The 21,487-nt window shown below is 38.8% G+C and overlaps 2 protein-coding genes across 3 annotated transcripts in view; both read right to left on the bottom strand.

Annotated features, from left to right (window-relative positions):
* Nucleotides 1-11,783, bottom strand: part of LOC122641491 (tRNA-splicing endonuclease subunit Sen54-like) — a 29,067-nt gene extending 17,284 nt beyond the window's left edge. Inside the window, exons 1-4 of one of the 2 annotated variants that reach the window (XM_043834746.1) lie at nucleotides 11,548-11,783; nucleotides 11,322-11,453; nucleotides 10,226-10,627; nucleotides 244-323 (exon numbers count right to left, since the gene is read on the bottom strand). In XM_043834746.1, coding sequence (XP_043690681.1) covers nucleotides 244-323; nucleotides 10,226-10,627; nucleotides 11,322-11,453; nucleotides 11,548-11,669 — 736 coding nt within the window. In that variant the 5' untranslated portion in view covers nucleotides 11,670-11,783. Of the gene's footprint in view, nucleotides 1-54; nucleotides 324-10,225; nucleotides 10,628-11,321; nucleotides 11,454-11,547 lie in introns of those variants that run through there. The other variant, XM_043834745.1, reaches the window with a different exon arrangement.
* A 1,272-nt stretch (nucleotides 11,784-13,055) lies between these two features.
* LOC122643183 (ABC transporter A family member 1) overlaps nucleotides 13,056-21,487 on the bottom strand; it is a 148,414-nt gene continuing 139,982 nt past the window's right edge. The window contains exons 33-39 of the mRNA XM_043836833.1: nucleotides 21,354-21,461; nucleotides 21,077-21,227; nucleotides 16,930-17,066; nucleotides 16,755-16,829; nucleotides 16,382-16,685; nucleotides 13,705-13,838; nucleotides 13,056-13,100 (exon numbers count right to left, since the gene is read on the bottom strand). Coding sequence (XP_043692768.1) covers nucleotides 13,056-13,100; nucleotides 13,705-13,838; nucleotides 16,382-16,685; nucleotides 16,755-16,829; nucleotides 16,930-17,066; nucleotides 21,077-21,227; nucleotides 21,354-21,461 — 954 coding nt within the window. The remainder of the gene's footprint in view (nucleotides 13,101-13,704; nucleotides 13,839-16,381; nucleotides 16,686-16,754; nucleotides 16,830-16,929; nucleotides 17,067-21,076; nucleotides 21,228-21,353; nucleotides 21,462-21,487) is intronic.

Raw genomic sequence — 21,487 nt, 5'->3', positions numbered from 1 at the left:
AATATCCTACTAAACCCAAATCCCAATTCCGACCCGATTCTCATCAGAACTTTCAAACAAGTTTGGCCTGGTCCAAAGAACTGCTCCTGCATCACCTAGACAAGTCGGATCATAAAATAAATATTTTTTTTTTCTACCACCATTTCTGAAACTTCACTAAAACAATTCCACCTTCTCGGGATCATCAGGGTAGGACTGGAAGGTCAACTTTGTCGAAGGAAAAGTAAATGACACGCCCATGATCTACATGACAAAACTTCAAGGGAATGCCATTGCACTTTTTCTCAAGGTTTTCAAGCTCTGCTCTCAGTGGTGGCTGACCACTACAAAAGAAACCAAAGATTGAGATGCTTTTACAACAGTACAAGACATACAAATTGATCTCTTAAATCTTAATAGAAGGAAAAGGAAAAGGAAAATAAGAAAAAATAACCAAGGGAGAAAAATATGGTGATTAGCTCAAGACCATAGCAAGTTTTTTGCAAATAATGCGCTGAAAATATGTACCATATGATGCACTTCTCAACATACAAAAATTTATTTCCCTATACCAGCAATTTCATTCATATTTTGCCATATTCTAATTTTTATTCTCATTTTGGAGTTACAAATGCAGAAGAATGAACAAAAAGGGTGGCCCCAAGATCATTCCAGACAGTTCCTAATTCAATTATCATAATAGCAATAGATCTCAGTAACAGTAATAGAAGATCATTCTGAACTTGAAATCAAGATAGAGACCAAATTTGAAGATTTCAGAAATTCGATCAGCAGGGCTCTTTAAGAAATCAATGTCAAAATCATATTTTGAAACCACAAATAGATTAAGAACTTAATCCGCTTGACAAATCTGATTTAAAAAAATGAAAATCAAACTCAAAATCTAAGGATTTCAGAAAATCCTCCTGAGAAGGATTTCTGTAAATCAGTGTAAATTTTGGATAATCTGTGCTCACCAGAGGTGGACTTATTGTGCCATCTTGCGACCAAGTGAAGCCCTCAGCCAAGAAGGTGGTTTTCCGGCAGAGAAATCTAAATCGCAGGTCTTCTTCCTCAACAAAGAAAGGATTGTAAGACAATCTCTTTCTCAGCCTTTGTTTTAGTTCGAAGATTCTCTTCAAGAGAAAATTCTCAGGTGGGAGGAATCTGTAAGTCTCATCTTTCTGCATCTGTTTTCGATTTCTGTTTTAGATTTTTTATATAAATTTTGGAGAAAAGTTCTGTGGTGGAGTATACCACCCATGCCCAAACCCAGTGGGGAGGGGGGGGGGGGAATGATCGCCCCACCCCCTATGAAAGGTGGAAATCCTACCCCCCATGTCTCATGATGCTTCCGTCTGCGCTGTCATTGGCCCCCACATGCACGAAGGCCATGCTCCCCCCATAAATTTTTAGTCCTCAGCAGATTAGCGCTTCTGTCAAACAATTAATATTAACCCATCTCTGCAAACGCCACAAATTGTGCTGTGTACCAATTGAAAAGCCTCATCAAGCTTCACAGACCGAAATATTCAAATTTTACACAATAGCCAAGATAGGAGGTTTTCCCATCCCTGCATCTCAGGCAGAGAAAACCGAACACCACAAATTGTCCTCTGTTTTTCAACACTCTGGTTTTGGTTTTCTGGGTTCTCCAGTCCCACCTCAAGAAGGATTCTTCCAGTCTTTCCATCTTAGTTTGCAAAACTGTCAAACATACCGTTTTGAGCATTTGACCTGACTTCTGCGCATATCAGACTTGGCTGCATTTTATTAGTTCTCTTTTTTTGCTGCTTCATTGTTCCTATCCTACGATTCTGGCTTGCTTTTTCACCATAAATTTTTATTGTTGCAAGATAGTTGGTTCCAGAATACTACTGCAAGTCCAATTTTAATTTCTGCAACTTCTGGTTGTGAATTATTGGGTCAGATTTCTGAACTTCTGTTTGATAACTGTAATTCTGTGTTGTTGGTTCTGTTTACTGTGTATTATTTTCGTTTAATGCCAGTCCACTTCTTCTGTTACGCTGTTGCAGTTTCTGAATTGTAGCTTGGTAGAGTATTTGATTGGATTTAGTTCTTCATTTCTGTTTGATACAGGCTAACTTCTTCTTTTGTTACCCTGTTGCCTTAACGGTTTTATTTTGAAATGTTATTGCATCTCTATCCATATTATATGGATATGTCTTAAATAAATCAGTTTGTGAGTTCATGCTTTAGTTGATTAAGTTTGTAGTTCATTACACTTAATATTGTTTGGGCATCAGGTAGGCAGCCGGCAATGTATATTTTAGCCAATCACCTTGTACATGGATTTTGATGAAATTTTGATAATTAGGGATTATGTTCCATCGACCTTATGCAAGGGCGTTCTCCAGAAGCAACGCCCTGCATTATGTCCCGGGTGCTGTGGAAAGTGAGCAAGGAAAGAGACGAATCGCATCGGCGCCCAATTGCGGTGACAAGTTGGCAAGGGTTTTTGCATCATGGACGAGTATGAGGAAAGAAGCTAACCCAAGAGCGTAGGATTAGGTTAGTATCTGGGAACATAGAAACTTTACATAAACACATATTACATTTTGCCCCTTTTGATTGAGAATAGCATCTGTGGCTACTGCTGTTTTACCTATCTGCCTGTCCCCAATAATTAATTCTCGCTGACCACTAACGAAAAGAGTCTAGAATTGGTAGATGTATTGAGAAGAAGAATTAACATAGCTTGTATACAAGAGACGAAGTGGAAGGGTAAAAAGGACTTAGATTGCTATAAACTTTGGTATAATGGGGATACAAATAATAAAAATGGAGTGGGAATAATAGTAGATAAAGATTTAAAAAATAACATCTTAGATGTTAAAAGGATTAGTAATAGGATAATATCCATCAAACTTATATTAGGAAAAGAGACAATTAATATATCTAACGCTACACACCTCCAATAGGATTAGAAGAAAACACTAAGAAACCATTTTGGGAACACATGAATGATTTAATTCAAGAAATTAGGCATAAGATCGTAATAGGAGGAGATCTAAATGGACATGTTGGGAGAGATAGTAGAGGCTATGAACGGATTCATGGGGGGGATTTGTTTTTGGAGATAGGAACGAAGACGGGATTTCAGTTTTTAGATTTTGCAGTTGTGATGCGGATCCAAGGTCCTGAAACCCTACTCGGATCGTTTACCGGTCCACCCAAGTGTTAGACAACTCAAATCATGTGCTCAAGTGGTAAAACAGTAAATAATTCAATGTTTAATAGAGAGGTGGCAATTCTGTAAATAAGAAGTTCATATGTGGGTGGCAGAATTGTAATTTATCAGGACTTCAAAACATAAGCAAAGGATTCAACGTTAGAGTAGAAAGGGTAAACTGGGAAGTAGAAACAAAATAGGACCAAAGAAAATATGGAAGAAAAGGAGGGGTATTAAGGAAAACTTGATGCAGTTGCCTTAGCCTGGCTGGACCGACATGACCCACTTTGGAGGCCCAAACCCAGGACTGGTCTTAAAACAGTTTTCTGGTCTGGCAAGGGCTGGTAGTTTACTTAGGGTGCAATATTTATTTTAGTTCATTTTAGTTTATTTTATTTGAAATGGAGTGGGGATATGTACGAGCTTCTTAGGTAGTTTCTATTTTTCTTAAATAGGGTAGTTTCTTCTTTGAGTTGTTTCCATTTTAGTTAGTTTCTATTTCTATGTAAGAGAGTTTCTTTTAAATTGATGTAATACGGTAGGAGAGTAGAGATTTGACGTTTAGACGAATTGATTGTTGAAAGTTGAAGTTTGTGTGTGCGTCTCTTCTCTTCTCTCTTCCCCCATGCAATTCTGAATCTCCCCAATTCCCTCTTCTCCTAACTGGCCCTCCACCAAAACTAAATAAATAAAATAAAAGGGTTAAGGAATCGTGGAAAGGGGGAGTTGAAGAGGTTGTCTCCTACCTCTAGCACAAACCAGAGGCAGAAAACCCAGCAAGGTTTTGAAGAAAAGAACTCCTTCGGGGATGCTCTGTTTGGCCTAGGGTTTTAATGGCAAGTAGATGATGGAAATACCTGTGGATTACACCCCAACAGAGATCCAATCAGCAACCAGATTTCAGAGATTGAAAGACAGGAGTTGCAGCTGGTGGTAGCAGATGATACAGTTCAGTTGCAGGCTTTGACTCTCACACTGAAAGAAGGGGGGGGGGTTCAAGATCATTCTTCAGAGGCTTGGGTCGCCCTTGGACAGGTTCCCTTCAACCCAGATCTCAGAGATGTTCGGTAAAGATTAATGGTTCAGCAAGCTCCTTCTTGATTCTGATAGTACCTCCCAGCAGAGAGAAAACCCAGTAACCAATGATAAAACCGTGAACAGGGAAAGTAGCAGATGAGGGTAAAAATAAGATGATTAGAGGAGGAAAAGGAGGTACGCACAGCTCATGGAAGCCATCAGCCAACAACAACAAACTCAGCCTTATCCCAACTTAATGGGGTCAGCTACATTGATCCAAACAAAACAAAGTATGGAAAACATAGTTTTAACCAACCAACCACAAAACAAAAAAAAGATGGGGAAAGAGATGAGAGATGAGAGATGAAAAAGGAAAAGGAAAGAGGCATAGCCCAACCCCTCAAGAGAATCTCAGCTAAATGGGATCTACGACATGGATCCTTGACCACCAGTAGGCTTTTTGTCCAAAGTCATACTTGGAACAAGCCCTAGCCTATCCATGTCCTTCCTCACCACTTCTCCTATGGTCATCTTAGGTCTGCCCCTAGCTCTTTTAGCTCCTTCAATCGGAATCATATCAACCCTCCTTATTGGGGCGACACTAGGCCTCCGTTGAATATGACCATCCCACCTTAAACGACTCTCTCGTAGTTTGTCATTGATCGGGGCTACTCCCAAGTCCGATCTAATAAGTTCATTCCATACTTTATCTTTCCTTGTTTTTCCACACATCCATCTTAACATCCTCATCTCTACTACACAAAGCTTATCAATATGACACTTCTTAACTACCCAACATTCTGCCCCATACATCATGGCCGGTCGAACAACAATCCTATAGAATTTTCCTTTAAGCTTTAAAGGAATACGCTGGTCACACAACACTCCGGACGCACCCCTCCACTTCATCCATCCCACTTTAATTCTTTGTGAAACATCATCCTCTATGTCACCTTCTTTATTTATGATAGACCCCAGATATCTAAAATAGTCACTTTGTGGTATCTCTCTTTCCTCAATTCGGACCATATCAGTATCCATCATAATGTGACTAAAATTACACAACATATACTCCGCCTTCGTTCTACTAATCTTAAGGCCTTTTGTTTCCAAGGTAGATCTTCAAAGCTCTAACTTAGCGTTAATCCCTTCTTCTGTCTCATCTACTACAACGATATCATCGGTGAAGAGCATACACCACGGGACCTCGTCTTGAATGCTCTCGGTTAGTTCATCCATGATAAGCACAAATAGATAAGGGCTTAAGGCAGATCTCTGATGTAACCCAATCGTAATTGGGAATTCCTTGCCTTGCCCTCCCACTGATCTTACACTATTTACCACGCCTTCATACATATCTTTAATTACCTGCACATATCTACTCGACACTCCTCTCTTCACCAGAGTATGCTGGATTAAATCTCTAGGGACTCGGTCATAGGCTTTTTCCAGATCAATGAAGACCAGATGGAGATCCTTCTTGCTATCCCTATACCTTTCCATGAGCCTCCTCAATAAGTAGATAGCCTCTGTTGTGGATCTACCTGACATGAAGCCAAACTGGTTCACCCATATATGAGTCTCCCTTCTCAAATGGGCTTCAATAACGTTCTCCCAAAGTTTCATAGTGTGACTCGTTAGCTTTATACTTCTATAGTTATTGCAGCTCTGGATATCACCTTTATTTCATTCCAAAAAACTAACTCCATCGTGGGAGTACATGCTCTTTTATAGAATTAAAAGAAAAGAAATCCTATTCCTTCTTTGAAACTGAAATAGAATTCGACTCTGACTCTAACTAATCTAAAACTGAAACAAATTTTGGACTCTTAACTTGCTACTAATGACCCTAACAAGATAAAGATAAAAGAAAAAGAAAATTACATTATTATCCCTAATTAAACCTACGCCTAACTGCATTAGGTTGCATACGATTCATCAATAGAAAACACATGTTTCGAAAAGAGAAAAGAGCATCTAATAACCTTAAAAATGGACTATACAGTAGTCAATAGACTTCTTTCTCACTAGATGAGTTGATATGTTATCATATAAATATTGTAACACTATACCAAAGGAGATACTAGCCACGCAACATAGATTAATTACCTTAGATATGTGTTTTATAACGTTGAATTGTAGGAGATGTGAGATTATTTGCTCTAGGATAAGATGGTGGAACTTAAAGGGTGAAAACTTGACGACATTTACTGATAAATTAGTATCTCATGGAAGGTGGGAATTAGATGATTATCCTAATATAATGTGGAACGCGATGGCCGCTTATATTAGAAATACAACTAAAGACGTTCTAGGTGGTGGAACTTAAAGGGTGAAATCTCATGGAAGGAATAGATGATTATCCTAATAATGTGGACATGGCTATATTAGAAATACAACTAAAGACGTTCTAGGTGAATCTAAAGGAATATAACAATCATCTAGGTGACTTGTGGTGGGGAGAGTAAGTTCAGACGACAATTAAGTCTAAGAAGTTCAGTTTTAAAACTTGGCAAAGGACACAAGACGAAGAGGATTTCAATAGGTATTTCTATAGAAACAAAGTTAAGAAGATAATAGGGAAAGCAAGAGCTTCGAGATATGAGGATCTCTATAACAAGTTAGGGATAAAGGAAGGGAAACAAGTTATCTATAAGCTAGCCAGACTGAGAGAAAGGAAGAGTAGGGAAAATTTTATAGAGTAGTTATTCAACCAGCACTGACGTATGAGGCTGAATGTTGGTCAGTAAAGAAAAAACATTAAAACAAACTCAATGTGGCTGAAATGAAGATGTTGCGATGGATAAATGGTAAAACTTAAGCCCGAGCACATGGTAATGTAAGACTAGGTAGCTAGTCCCAGTAAACCCACAAAATTCAAAAATTGGAATAAACTCAGAATTAGAAACTTAGGGTTTCCAGCCAAACCAGCCATATGATGCTGATCAAACTTGGGTCAAGTGTAGGGGTTGCTAAAAGGATCCTTGGTTCAAAATTTGGTTCAGTTCTGATGGCTGGATGCTGCATTATCAGGGAACACCAAATTAGAAAGTTAAGGGAAACCTTCAAACAGAGCTGATCTTGGGCTCCAATTGCAACCGAGTGTAGACCTTAATGGTAGAAGCTCTGTCTGCAAGTTTGGGTCAATCTTGATGGCCAGAAGTGGAGATGGAGGAGGAAGTATGAAAATGGAAGGTAGGACTCAAATTAGAAGGTCTGTGCTGTAGAACACTGCAGCCAACAGGGGGCTCTGCAACTGGGGTTGACTGTCGAGTGGACCTCTTGCAGGTCAGAATCAACCCTTCAAATACTACCCTCGATGGAGCAGAGGATGCTGGACTCAGGTCCTTCAATTGCAGCAACAGGGGAATGCAAAGGGTGTAGCCGGCAGGTATGGAGAAGAAGGTTTCTTGTCTCTAAACAGCAACAATGACTCCAGCAGTGATTTGGGTTGATCTCTGGCCCTTCAAAGATGCAATAGCAGTACTTGGTTGGTGACTCAAACCAACTATAACAGCAGGGTATCGACTGGAGATAGGAGAAGAAGATAGAAGAAGGGGATAAGGAGATTCGGCTCTCACCAGCTAGACTCTCTCAACCCTAGGGTTTTGGCTCTCCCAGCCAGGCTTCCCAACCCTTCAAGTCACTCACATGGACAAGAGAACATTCATGCTTCAAAGCAAAATTTCATTCACTTGATCAAAATCGTGGGGAGCCTCTAAGGGCTGTTACATATAAATAAAAGCATAGCTTGCATCTCAAGCTTTAATAAAATAGAAACTACTTGGAAAATAGAAACTAACAAATTTAATAACTAGGAAAGACATGAAATAGAAACTAAATATTGCAATAAAATAGAAACTAACTTAAATCTTCTTGCAATAGCCGGCCTCCTCTTCTTGTGGACTCCACTGGAGATTCTTCTTGTCATAACTTAAGTCAAGTGGCCCCCACCTTTATAAGTAACCATCGGCCAGCAACTTGTACTCAAATATTGATAATATAAATAGACAATTATACCCTTAACTTAAAGACTTGAATCACTAATAATTAAAAGACTATTCTGCCCCCACGATTCTTCTAGGAATATTTGCACTAAGGGGTTGTGACACTGTTCACGACTTCACGTGAACAGTGTTTTGGCCTCTTCCTCTTTAGGTTTTGATCTACATCACATGGAATTGGTTGATCTTGTCACAGTCTAAAACAGCAGTGATTTCACATAAACCCACGATTCAATTTCGAACCATAACATGGTTGAAATGAACCGAACCTTGTTGATATTTTATCTTCTTACTAGGGTGAAGTAAATATTGTAGGAAATGGAGTAATCATAATCATCCGGTTAGTAACAATCTAAACCAGCCCCATTCTGTATACGATTCAGCATGCCAACTATTATACAATTTATTAGAAATGCAAGACAGCCAATCAAAAATGTCACAAAATCCCCTGCTCTTTGGGGATGTCCTCAACACCAAGGAACCTGTACTAGGGTGTATGTGTGACTCTTTCAAATTAGGATAGAATCGAAAAGCCCTATTCACTATCTAAAACTAAAAGTCAAAGGCAAAATCATATACATTTATTTTATATGAAAAATATGGTTTCCGTTGGTGCAAATCCAATCACCTCCATTTGAGATAAGAAGCAATTCTCCATTGGTAGCAAATGGTTATCCATTAAGCAGGGAAATAATATCTACGATTAAGAAGCAGAAGAATTATGCTCCTACTCTTGCAAGAACGGGCTAACAGCGTTAGCTACCTAGCCAACCTTCATAATTAAATCTAATGATTCATTGGGTGGAATGGCAGAACGAACCGTGAACCAATTCGTTTATTCTGAGAGGTAGTTGGCTAGCCCTACGAATGAAACAGATATTGAAAGAACTGATTGGAGAAAAAGGATCCATGTAGCTGACCCCATTTAGTTGGTATAAGGCAGAGTTGAGTTGTTAAGTTGAGTATAAATTTTGGATCTTTAAACATAAAACAGTAGCAGAACTTTAGAGAGACATATGAGCAAGGACAGAAAACCAAAATAATTAAAGCAGCAGTAGAATCCAACAATCTAACCCTGAATAGAAAATAGGAAGCTTCAAAATACTGACCTGTACTGATGGATGGATAAAAGAAGGATATGGGCCAAGCTTCTCACCTGGAACTAGACTGTAATCTCATCAACCACTTTTGGCTTTTCACCAACATAACATTGCATCCCACAGAAAATCTGAATCTCACAGAATAAAGAAAAGGCTCGAGCCATCTCATTAATCAAATTCGTATACAAAGCTGGACCCTCTTACAAACTTACATAGAAGACTTGAAAACAAACTCGAACACTAAAAACAAAAGGCCTAAATGAATCCTTAACTAATATGGTAACAGGAACTGAATAGGAAACTAAAATAATGAAGGAAACTGGTTCAAAATATGACTGGACTTGTAGAATCCTAATCCAATCCAACTAAAACACTTAATAATTAAAATAAAGAAATAAAGACACTTAACTAATCCCGTATGTCTAGCCTCTACCCATATTATAGGCCCATTAAAGTGACTCATTACAATGAAAACACATTGGACAAAGGCTCAACACATACATAACCCAACTCAAAGCTTATTTCTAATCAAATAAGCCCATATAGGTGAATTAACTGATTCACTCCCCCCCCCCTGCCAATATGCTTCATAGATAATGAATGCAGCATTCATACAAACCACAGCCATCAAGATTCAACTGTAGCTTATTTATGTGCATCCGTAGCACTAAAGTATTCAGAATGACCATAGTACTGTCCATAAAGCAGAATATATTTAAATACCTTGATAAACTATAATGCTTAGAAGTTAGAACTAAGTCATACTTACAAAATAATGAAAGAAATGAGAAGATACACACAGGTTCCAAGGTTTCAACAGATATATTACTTGTGAATTGTAATAAACACTAGACCTATCAATACTTCAAGACAAGTCCAAGGTAGAGACAGAACAGATTGTCTATAAGAGAATCTGCCATTTCATCACGTACCTGGTTAAGCAGAGGATAAAACTTGGATCACCAGGACAAGACTTTCTAAACTTGCTGTTGGGAAGATAAACATCAAAACCCAGCCTCAGTTCATTAATATGCAAATCTTTAAAAAGGCTGATGATGGAAAGTTCATCTTCTGATTTCCTATCTGCTATCTCATTGCTTTCTGTAATGCCTTCAAGACAAGCAGAATCAGAGAAGCTCTGAACACTCTTCATAGTCCAAGGGACCCCATGTCGGCTAACTATGTATCCAAGGGACTTTAAGTGTCTGTAAGCCTCAAAAGCCTCCCAATGACATCCATTCTTGCCTTCTGCAACCTTCTCACATATATCTTTCAAGGAGAGGACTGTATCATATGCATCTAAGAGAACCAATGCCCCAATTTGAGCCAGATATCTGCAGTAAAGGATGACGGATACTAGCAAATCAGCCTTTAAATGTGCATTAGCAAATGAAGGAAGAGTTTACATTTTCATCAATGATCAATCTCAATCATCTGTAGACAACTTAATAGCCATATGAGGAGCACAGTATTTAACTATTCTTCAAATAAGTTTAATATATATCCATAACAAAACATACAAATCATAGACACATAATAATTTATGTGATCTATACATCACCTGACGCAATGGCACTCAAATGGTAAAAATGTAAATTCAAATACTGCATTTAACTCCAGATTGTTAAATGTTATACTTGAAATAGTAACTACTAATTCCAGCAAAAAAGAACGGCTAATGACTCTTGAATAAGAACAGCACAAACCAAACTTAGCATGCTTGATGAATCTAGATTACAGACTGATATGGCCCGGAAGCTACCACAATATAGCATTGATTCCCCAGCTTGCATCCTTGGTAGCTGGCAAAACCTATATTCATTTATTCATAAAGAGAATACAAACAAATATAAATGCACAGAGGTACACATGCAAGCAAATTAAGGAACATCTGATTTGTCCTTTGGAAAAAACCAATAAAAAAGAAGGCTTCTAAAATAACCAGATGGCAATGTAAAATAGAACGGAGTTTTTTTTCATTAAACAAAAAAAAAAAAACATAGAAAACACAGGTACCATGACACCTACAAGATCTCCTCGATGAAGCAGTAAGTTTTGCTCCTTCGAACTACTCCCATTGTTGTCCATATTCTACCCTTCTTTTCCATAACCTCTGCCATTCCCATCTCCGCATCCCAGCAAGCCTTGGATTTATTTTTCCTGCGGAAAATAACATAACACCATCAAGTTTAAAAAATTCCCCAGGAGGCAAAGCTGAATTAACCTTTTTTTTCCCTCAACTCAATCACTTCACCTAAATTGCAACTTGGGGAAAGAGCCAGACTCATACTGAATCTCTTCATCATCTGTATCTTGCAGGTAGACATCTGAATCAGCTGTTCCATCAGAAGATGCTGCCCAATCTTCAACTTCCATTGCACCAATCACTAATATTCATTATCAATAACCAATCCAATGCAGTTTTATCATCTCCTTGAAGTCCTGATATTCAATTTGCAATTAGAAAACAAAGAAAGGGGCATAACAATTCATGATCCAGCTAGTATCTAAGAATACTACTGATACCTAGAAATTACATAAGCTTTCCATAAAAATTTCGAACGCAATAATATTTTGTAAGACAATAAAAGCATGATGAGGTTAGCCCTTTAGGGCTTCGCCAGAGAAAACCAAGCTGCAGGCCTGCATCTGCGGGGCATCATGAGAGGAGGGGACGGAGGTGGAGGTGGGGGTAAGGGTGCAATCAGAGGTACTGTAGGGAGGGGGAGACAGAGAGGGCGAGGAGACGTGCGGGAGGAAGTAGAGGAAGGAGAGAAAGAGAGGAGGGGGTACTTTGAGGAGGGGTACGGGAGGAAGCAGAGACGGGGGAGAGAAAAAGGGTGGAAGAGGGGAAGCGATGTCGTATCTCCTTCCCCTTCCCCTGCAACTTCTCCCATCTCCTATCCGGCCATCCACCAGGAAGACCAAGAGAAAGGAGGAAAGAGATTCGGTATAGTAACTGCACATATTGGTATTAAACAGACTAGAAAGCCATAATAATTTTTAAAATCCAGCTCAAAAAAACAAATACAGCAATAAACAGCAATAATAGATACGTGTTTAATACGGTTCTTCTATAAATATCCGGGAGCAAAAATAAGGGCATATATTCACTATGCAACAGACACGTACATCACCTAATAAATATAAAATAAAATGTAGACTATGATTTTATCAAAAGGAAGCCTCAGACTGAAATAAACACAATATAATAGCTAAATACTGGTCTCAATCTGAGTCAGCCCCCTCCCCAATGGAATGGATCAGGAATCTCTATTGTTCTCCATTTTTCCCCTGGTCAACTTCAGTCACATTTTTTTTCTTCGATTACATATCCACAATTGGTTAATTCACTTGTAAAGGACAAACAATTCTAATAAATGACATCATCATATCTTCTAAAACTGCTTAGTTAATCTCCATTATGGGAACCCAGTGATAGAAATGTGTGCTTCCAAATGCCATAATCTTTATCCAATGACCCAAAATCACAATGGTAAGAAGGAAAAATGCAGCAACAAATAAGGAAAGCAGTCAACAAATATCAATACTTCTTACAGTTGGACAAAATAAGTAACTAAACCTAATGGTTGCTCTCTGTGTTTGTGGGGCGTGTACCTGTAATATGCACTGTAACCTTCCCTTCCAAGTCAAATCAGTAATAGAAGGGAATGATCTGTGTTGTGCCTAAGTGTGTTTGGAGATTCAAATGTGATAAATCTCTATGATCTGTGATAAATCTGTATGAGTACTTGCTGGCTGCTACTGTAACTGAGTAACAGTGAAATTGATTGTAACAGAACCCATCTGCGAATCAAGCTCCCACATGGTAGTCTGCAATGAACTAGCGATGCAATTGTGGCCAGGATGCCTTCTTCCACAAACTTCTAAAGGCCAATTTATGATACCCATCAATGTAACTACCTCTCTAAATCAATCGGCATAATTTTAAAATACTTACTAATTAATGACCCAACAATAATGATGCAAGGGCATCATGGTCTCAAAGACATATCATCTGCTGGAGAATCCAAATATACCCATCTTTTAAGAGAGTGTGACAGTTGAATTCTGGTAATAACAGTCCAGTGGAGGTTCTTATATCAACATTGGAGGAATTAGAAGACTGTAGAAGATCTTCATATGGTCATTTGCTATTTTACCAGGGGCACCAAGGCAATATGGTATTGGAGACTATCAGGTTTTATGTCATAGGCCTTCAGTCTTTGAATTGATTCTACTTTTGCTTATCTGTAGAATTCCTTAAAAGCTAGGAATCTTATGTAATTTAAGATGACTTGTTTTTAGCAAGTTCTCAGAATTAGTAGGTATGAGATTGTCTTTTGTTATTTAGGGGAGTTTAAAATTAAGGAATCAAATGCCACATTCTTTCAAGTTAGCATGCATTTACCTGATATTTAACACTTAAACCATTGCACCCCTGACAAGTGGCTCCTGGAAATGATGTTAAAATAAATGAATCAATTTTAGAGAACTTTTCTTTGGCCAACCACCACTCTGAAAATATTGGTAACGGGATACCACCTACATAGAAGCATAAAAGATTGTCAATAAGAAGTCAATAATGTACTGGGAAATATATGACATAAACAATTATTGAAAAATCCATGAGCTTTCTGGAATTGTATAACTTTTGATTTTGCATAACATCATTTACTTCAAGAGTACATAAAACAAAATTTGGCAAGCATTAACAGTAACAAGTGGAAGAAGAGCAGACACGGCTAGCCAAACATTTACATGTCTCTTTGACAATGGAAAGATGACTACTGAAGATTCAAAAGTGGGACACGATCAGTTGTATCCTCAAATCCAGGAAACAAACGGCTAACATTTTTTATGTAATATGCAACAATAAGAAAAAAATTATTAGAATTGTAAATCGAGACTGAGTAAGTCTCGGTATTAGCACTGGCTAGCTCTAGCACTAATACCAAGATAGGTAGGGGTAGTTTAGGATATGTCTTTTGTTTCCTATTTTCTTAGTTCCAGTTATGTCCTTTGTTGCTTTTAGTTATTATATATATTGAATGGAGTGGGAGTTTCAACATTAAGTTGCAACTCCCAAGGTTACACAGAACTATCGATTCTCTCTGTTCTCTTATTATTTTCATGGTATCAGAGCAAGATCCTTAGGCACTGCTACAACTTTCCTAGTATCTTATTCTCCTATCTTTCAAGGTTTCAATAATTATTGATTGATTCGTATCAGATTGATTTTGCGGTTTCTTTCGTCTCTCGTTTGAAGGGGTGCGCCACCCTATGCTGTGTTTTGGGACTGTTTAAAGACTAGTTCATGTTTCAAAATTAAGAACTAGGTCTGCCTTTTGTGGTGATTGATTTATGGAGTGAAGATTGCAGTTGAAGTTCCAGATTCAGAAATCGACATTAGTTTGTTGGGGTTTTTGGAATTGATTTTCTGTCAGGGTTTTAGAAATCGATTCTGTCAGCATTTTTGGAGAAATCAGTTCTTCAGAGTTTTGAGAAATTGACATTATTAGGGTTTCGGCTTTCTCTCTGAATCATTGGTACTTGTTGCAATTTCACTCTATTTTTTGTGTTTGTGAAAAATGATTGAGCCACCAAAGAATGTAGTTACTGAGGTTATGTCTTCGTCCTCCAACTGTTTTAGTGAAAAGAAGTTCGAAGGGATTGCCAACTTTCAACAATGGAAGAAAATTATTACGTTGGTATTGAGTATTGATTGGTCGTGACCAACAGGGTCACTTGAGGAAGACTAAACCTGTTGATGATGCGTCATGGGACACCATTGATGCACGTATTATAGGACAGATGCTAAATTCCGTGGAGAATCAGATTGCTGACTTGGGGACTCATATTGATATTGATATGGAGCTATGGGAATATATGAATGTTCTGTATTCCGGTAGAACAACCTTTCTTGTATCTATGAGTTGTCTCAGACTCTTAGGAGTTTTATAGGGGCGAAAGGGTCGTCCTTAGACTCAGTATTTTGCTGACTTCAAGAGGATGTATAAGGAACTGAATTCTCTACTTCCTATCAGTTCTGATGTGCAATAGATGCAAAATCAGCGAGAGCAACTCGCATCATGGCACTTTTGGGTGATCTCGGGAAGGATTTTGATTCAGTTTGTTCTCAAATTCTCGGTGGTGATAAGGTAGCCATGCTTTCAGACACTTTTTCACGAGTTCTACGAGTATCTCGTGATTCCACCCCTATTGACAATTCAGCCCTAGCTTCTTTTACACCTAACTGTGGGCCGAATAGTGGGACAGTAATGGTGGTAGTTGTGGCCGTGGGGCTGGTTCTAGGCAACTTTAGATACTTCAGGTTCGGTGAAGACTTGTCACCATTGTGGTCGCACAAGACATATTCAACGCTTTTGTTGGAAACTTCATGGCAAACAACCTCAGCAACAACTTGCGAATTCCGCTGCCACATCATCTCCATAGTCTGAGGGTAAGATAGTAAAGATGTCTGATGAGGATTATGCATGCTTGACCAAGTTTCAGATTTCTTTGTCGTCCCAGCCTTGACTGCTACATTTGTTCAGATAGGTAATGCCACTGTATGTCTTTCAACTACTTCCTGCCCTTGCATTATTGATTCAGGTGCATCGGATCATGTGACTAGGGTCTCAGGTATATTTTCTTCTTTTCATCCGTCGTCCTCTAGTGTTACTTTAACTGATGGTTCTTTAGCTAAAGTTATTGTTACAGACACTTTTCATGCAACCTTCTTTATCCTTGTCTTTTGCTCTTTATTTACCTGAGTTCCCTTTTAATCTTGTCTGTTAATAGGTTTACCAAAACATATGACTATTCAGTAACCTTCTTCTCAGATTCTTGTGTATTTCAGGATCTTACGACAAGAAAATGATTGGTAGAGGTCGTGATTGGTATATATATATATGATTTACTCTTCTGTCAGGGAAAATGAAAAGCTATGGCTAAAGAATCAAAACTTTCCTGTCAACGAAAAATTTGAAATGTGATCAACTTTAAGAAAAGCTTTTCAGAATGGTGACTCTACAACTATATAACACAAACTAAGGATTCATGGAAAGTGTATGGATTGGTAATACCATCACGAAACAGCTGCTCTGACAACTGTTCACCAAACACGCCATCATTGATATCTGTACAAGATATAAGTGCCCTAATTCTTTCTTCATTACCAAGCCAGTGCCCAATAATCATAATCATTTCCTGAGTCAAGCTTATCTCTGCCGCAGACTCATCGTCTAAAGTGATGGAGTCGGTTCCTCCTATGCAAACTTCAAGATCACTGAGTATGCTTCTTGAATGACATCGGAATTCAAAAATTCTCTCTTGAATACTTCGGCACATTTTGTTCAACTCTGTAGGGCTGACTTCTGTGGGCTTAACCTGAAACGAAGGAAAGAGGACATGTGACATAAGAATGCATATAAAATTTTGACATAAATCAATTAATACCTCAAGTTCAAGATGATTCCCATAACGAGTTTTCAGGTGCTGGGGGCTTCCAATGCACCTAAGCCGGCCTCCAACCTTCACATTAAAAGAATAATTTTGGGTCATTACTACATGATGTAGTGGCTTCAAATTAATGGATGTTAAAGGAAATGCCATATAATTAGTAGTTTAGTACCATTATCCCAATACGCGTGCATAGAGCTTGAGCTTCATTCATACTATGAGTAGTTAGAATTACAGCCGTTTTTCCAAGTCTGGTTGATAGCTGGGATATAACTTCCCACATGAATCTTTTGGCAATAGGATCCATACCTACATGTTTTTTGAACAAGATTAATACAAATGGGGTAGCACCTCCAAGAAGGAAACAATTGAAATTCGAGTCAAAGAAGAGACACCATATGCTTATTGATACTACTACAACAAAAAGTGATGCAGAGCTGAAGCACTACATCCACAAGATGAAGAAGAACAAGAAGCTGCTGCCCAAGTAGAAGTGTTAGTAGTATTAGTAGTGGATCCATAGTTTTTTTTTTAGAGTTTTTATGTTTTTAAATTGAATCGGCCCAACCTGATTGAACCAGTGGTTCAATTTAAGTGACCTGAGTCACCCCCTTTTATTGTTATGTAATTTTCTTTTTGTTTGGATCCACACCACACTCCCACGATTTAGAGAGGAGTGTGGACTAAGTCGGCTGGGGGTGATTAGACTCCTAGGCCGAATAGGTGTAAGGCTTTTAAGCCCTATTTAAATCAATAGAATTTGTTAGAGCTCATTACTTTCCACTTTGAAATTAAAATTCTGCTTGTGCAAGCTGCTACTGCTTCTCTTCCACCGTGAAGATTGCTTTGTGTCTGATCAAAGCAGGTGGGATTGGTGTATGATCCAATCGACACCTTGCAGTGTGAAGCCCGGGTAGTTTGTACAAGCTCTCCTTCAAGTTTTTCTTTGCAGGTTTCAATTTTTATTCAAGCTTCAGCTGCTGCTGAAAGAACTCTGCCACTGCAAGTATGTTTGAGACATCCCCATCCCCTTCTTCTCATCCTCTACAATCCAACCCTAACCCCCCCTTCTGTTTTTATTATTCTCCATATTCTAAATTCTGCCCAGACCTAACCCTCCATTAGAATTACTTCAAATTCAAACCACAACATCTCCAGCTCACCCCCTCCACTCGATCCAGAGCTCTGCCCCCTTTCATCCAGCCAAACCCTAAATCCACCATTACCATTCCAAACCCCAAAACCCTAGTTTGCAGTTCAGCAACATCCAGCCACTATCAGACCTTCAAACCTTGGCCGAGTGACCCCTCTACACTTGGAGAACCTGAGCTGCAGCCCTTTCCCTAATGCCCCCTCTAAACCCTAGATTCCCTCACTTCACTCTTCTCAAAAACCCGAAACCCTAACTTGCTGCCATTCTAGTTTTCACACTTTCGCTTATCAAACCATCATTGGACCTTCTGATATACTCCCTTACACCAGCCTAGCATAACCATCCCCTCAAACCCAAACCATAACCCTAATTTTGACCTAAATCCTTATTCTGCTCCAATCGGTCTGCTTGTTCATAGCAGATCCTGTAGTACTGGTTCCTAGCTGGTCTCCTATCCCGCTAGGACTACATTAACAAGTCAGCCTTATCCCAACTAAAAGTAGTTGGCTACATGGATCCTTGCCCTCCAATCAGTTCTACTCGAGGTCATACTTGATAACCATAAGCTTATTGCTACTATAAACTCAATATTTAGGGGATTGTAGTACAATCTCAGAAAACTGTGCATGCATGTGCACAACCAAAAGTTGGATAGATAGAACAGGGTAGAACAGTTCCATTTCCACTGTTCGAAGAGATTTTGAGAGTAGAAACAGAATTTTTGTAATCATGCAAATACCTCAAACCATTACCCATGTTTGAATTCCTTTCATGACTATCATTATTTCAAATTCCACCTTAAGATGGCTTTGTGTTAGTGGCTTAGTGCCCTTCTCTTATAACCTCCACCCCAAATCCCCTGAGTTTCAGGTCAACGTTCACTGCTACCACCTGATGCAGATAAATCAGAAAAGTGGGTTTATTAATTTATTTCAGTGGAAATAAGCCTTGGGTTGGGTTCTATACATATTGGGTCTTTGGTCCAATGGGATTTCATTGTAATAGGTAACTTTAATAGGCCTAAAATAATTGTTATGGCATATAGGCAACCCAAGGTGTTGGAAGGTACCTGGACACAAGGCGACACCAACAAGGCGCTAGGCATCCACCTATGTGACCAAGGTGACCAAGGTGCCACGACGCCTTGACAACCATGGGCTTAAAACATGGGTAGAAGCTAGCACTACTAGAGTAGTTAAACAGGATTAGTTTAGAGTCTTTGCCATAGTTGTCACGGCGTCACAGCGATCCAAGTCGGTGGAGGGGTGTCTGATCGATATATCGACATGTCGCCCACCATGGCAATCATGTCGACCATGGCAGAATTGAAATTAAATCCAAAGTTGAATGGCAAACTAGTAGATAAACCAAGATTTATAAGAGCAATGGCAGAATTGTAATTAATATGAAGTTGTAAAGGAGTGGCAGAACTGTAATTTACTGGAGTTAAAGAGAAAAGTGAATGGCTAAACAGAATAGCAATAGAGAATATAGGGGGTTTTATATAAATAATATAAGTTGTCCTTACTTGCAATTTTAAAGACTTAATGTCTTCTTCAACCTTGCAATAACACGATAAAATGAGAGGCAGAGAGGCGGTGAACTGGAGTAGTTCTAGCAGAGGAAACTCCTTATGAAGACGATTCTCCCTGCAATTTCTGGAACAAAATCGCAGCACCAAGGTCTGCCGATCCCAACGAGAAAAAGCCCCAAAATTCTGCTGACAACCGAATGGTGAGATCTGAAATCAGATCTGGCAGATGTCTTAGTTGCAGGTTACTTCGAAAAATTGAATCTCACAGAAAGGGAGACTTCTGGATATGAAACTTCCAGGTATGGATCGTCCAAGAGAAAAGAACTTATGGATCAAATCTAAGAACCAGTTGATGTTTGTGTAAGGAGCCTATGATGGCTTTCCAGAATCTGGTAGTACTGCCTAGAAAGAAAAAATTCAGTAATCAAGGCTAAAATAGGAGATTAGGGAAAACAGGGAGTGGGTCTAAGGTTGGGGAAGAAACAAAAAAATTAAAGAAGAAGAAATCGAAGAGGGAAAGAGAGACAGGAAGAAGAAATCGAAGAGGGCAAGAGAGACAGGGTGCCATGGCGTAGGTCGATATACGCATTCCTCCAGCGCCAGGATGCCATGGCGGCGCCTTGGCAACACCATGACAACTATGGTCTTTGCTATATTAGAAGGTAGCTAAGCCCCAGAATCATTAAGAATTTGAGTCTGGATTCCATTATAAATCTACGTTTTATTTTCAGAATCCTAGTTTGAGTAGCAGTGCCAAATACTAGTCTGTTTTGACTATTCCAAGTGGAAGTTTGAATTCCAAATTAGTGCAGGAGTGTTTTAGAGAGGCAGATTATGCAACCTGGAGAGGACAATCTTGAATCCATAATATCATACTGTATGAGCTATCAACAATAGGAGCACATGGAGGATGCTATATTTAACTCGTTCATCCCCTTTATGGGCTGTAATAATCCCTCTTTCTGCTCCATTTATTGCCGCCATGGTGATATGACCAGCATCCTCCCATTCACTGTTTTATTATGAAATTATTTTTGGTGACTTAAAGGAACAGTAGGTCACCTACTGTCTGTCTCCTCCATCCATCCCTCCATCACAAATTTTCATATAGAAAATACAAACATAGGTGGAGGGTAAGTTCACTTTTCCTCTCTTTTTAATGAATACTAGGATGTTTGTATATCATTATGAGAGTGAAACTGAAATAACTCCAAAAAGGGTGGGAGATCTGATATGATCTACATTACCCACAAAATTAAATATTTAAACAAGATATAAGGAGCTGGAATGTGTGACATGCACCATCATCCCTGGTACTTATTATCCTAGTACTTCATTAGTTCTGTCTATGTCGGATGCCAATTGGTGGTGGCTTAGAATTTATTATATGAGTAATTAAGAAATTAACACAGTAGTCTATAGAGGTAATTTGTGTTCACAATAATCATATGGCTGCAATACTTCAACCACCACAATCCCCCCCCCGGCGGCTGCAAAAAAAAAAAAAAAAAAAAAAAAAAGGCGTTTGCAGATGCTGCATCGTAGGCATTAACCAAAATTCAAAATCCTTGAACTTATCAGAAAAAATATAAAGATTTGATACATGAAGCAAAAATTTGTCATTGAGGAGACCTGTAGATGGTTCATCAAGAATAACTATTGGGGGATCTCCAATCATTGCAATAGCAACAGACAGTTTGCGCTTGTTTCCCCCACTAAGAGAAAAAGATGGCTTATCAGCATGCTTCAATAAGTCAAACTCCACCAACTTTTCTATGACAACCTGTGCAGTATGTGAATTAGTATTAACATTCTATGGGGTGAAAATTGCTACAGTTTACAGGGAAGATGAAAAAATATTCAGAAGTTAACTATGAAGGACGAAGCCAGTGGCTATATTTACTCATACTTCTTTCATCATGTTTTCTGGGACTCCTTTAATTCTTGCATAAAGCTCAAGGTGCTCTCTGGCAGTTAGGAATTCTAGAAGAGCATCAAATTGCGGGCAGTAACCAATCTGTGTAAATAGGGAGGGGGGGGGGG

This window comes from Telopea speciosissima, chromosome 10 (genome assembly GCF_018873765.1).
Source record: "Telopea speciosissima isolate NSW1024214 ecotype Mountain lineage chromosome 10, Tspe_v1, whole genome shotgun sequence".
NCBI lineage: Eukaryota > Viridiplantae > Streptophyta > Magnoliopsida > Proteales > Proteaceae > Telopea > Telopea speciosissima.
The sequence above is the reverse complement of the archived record's forward strand: the minus strand, read 5'-3'. Positions and strand labels throughout refer to the sequence as shown.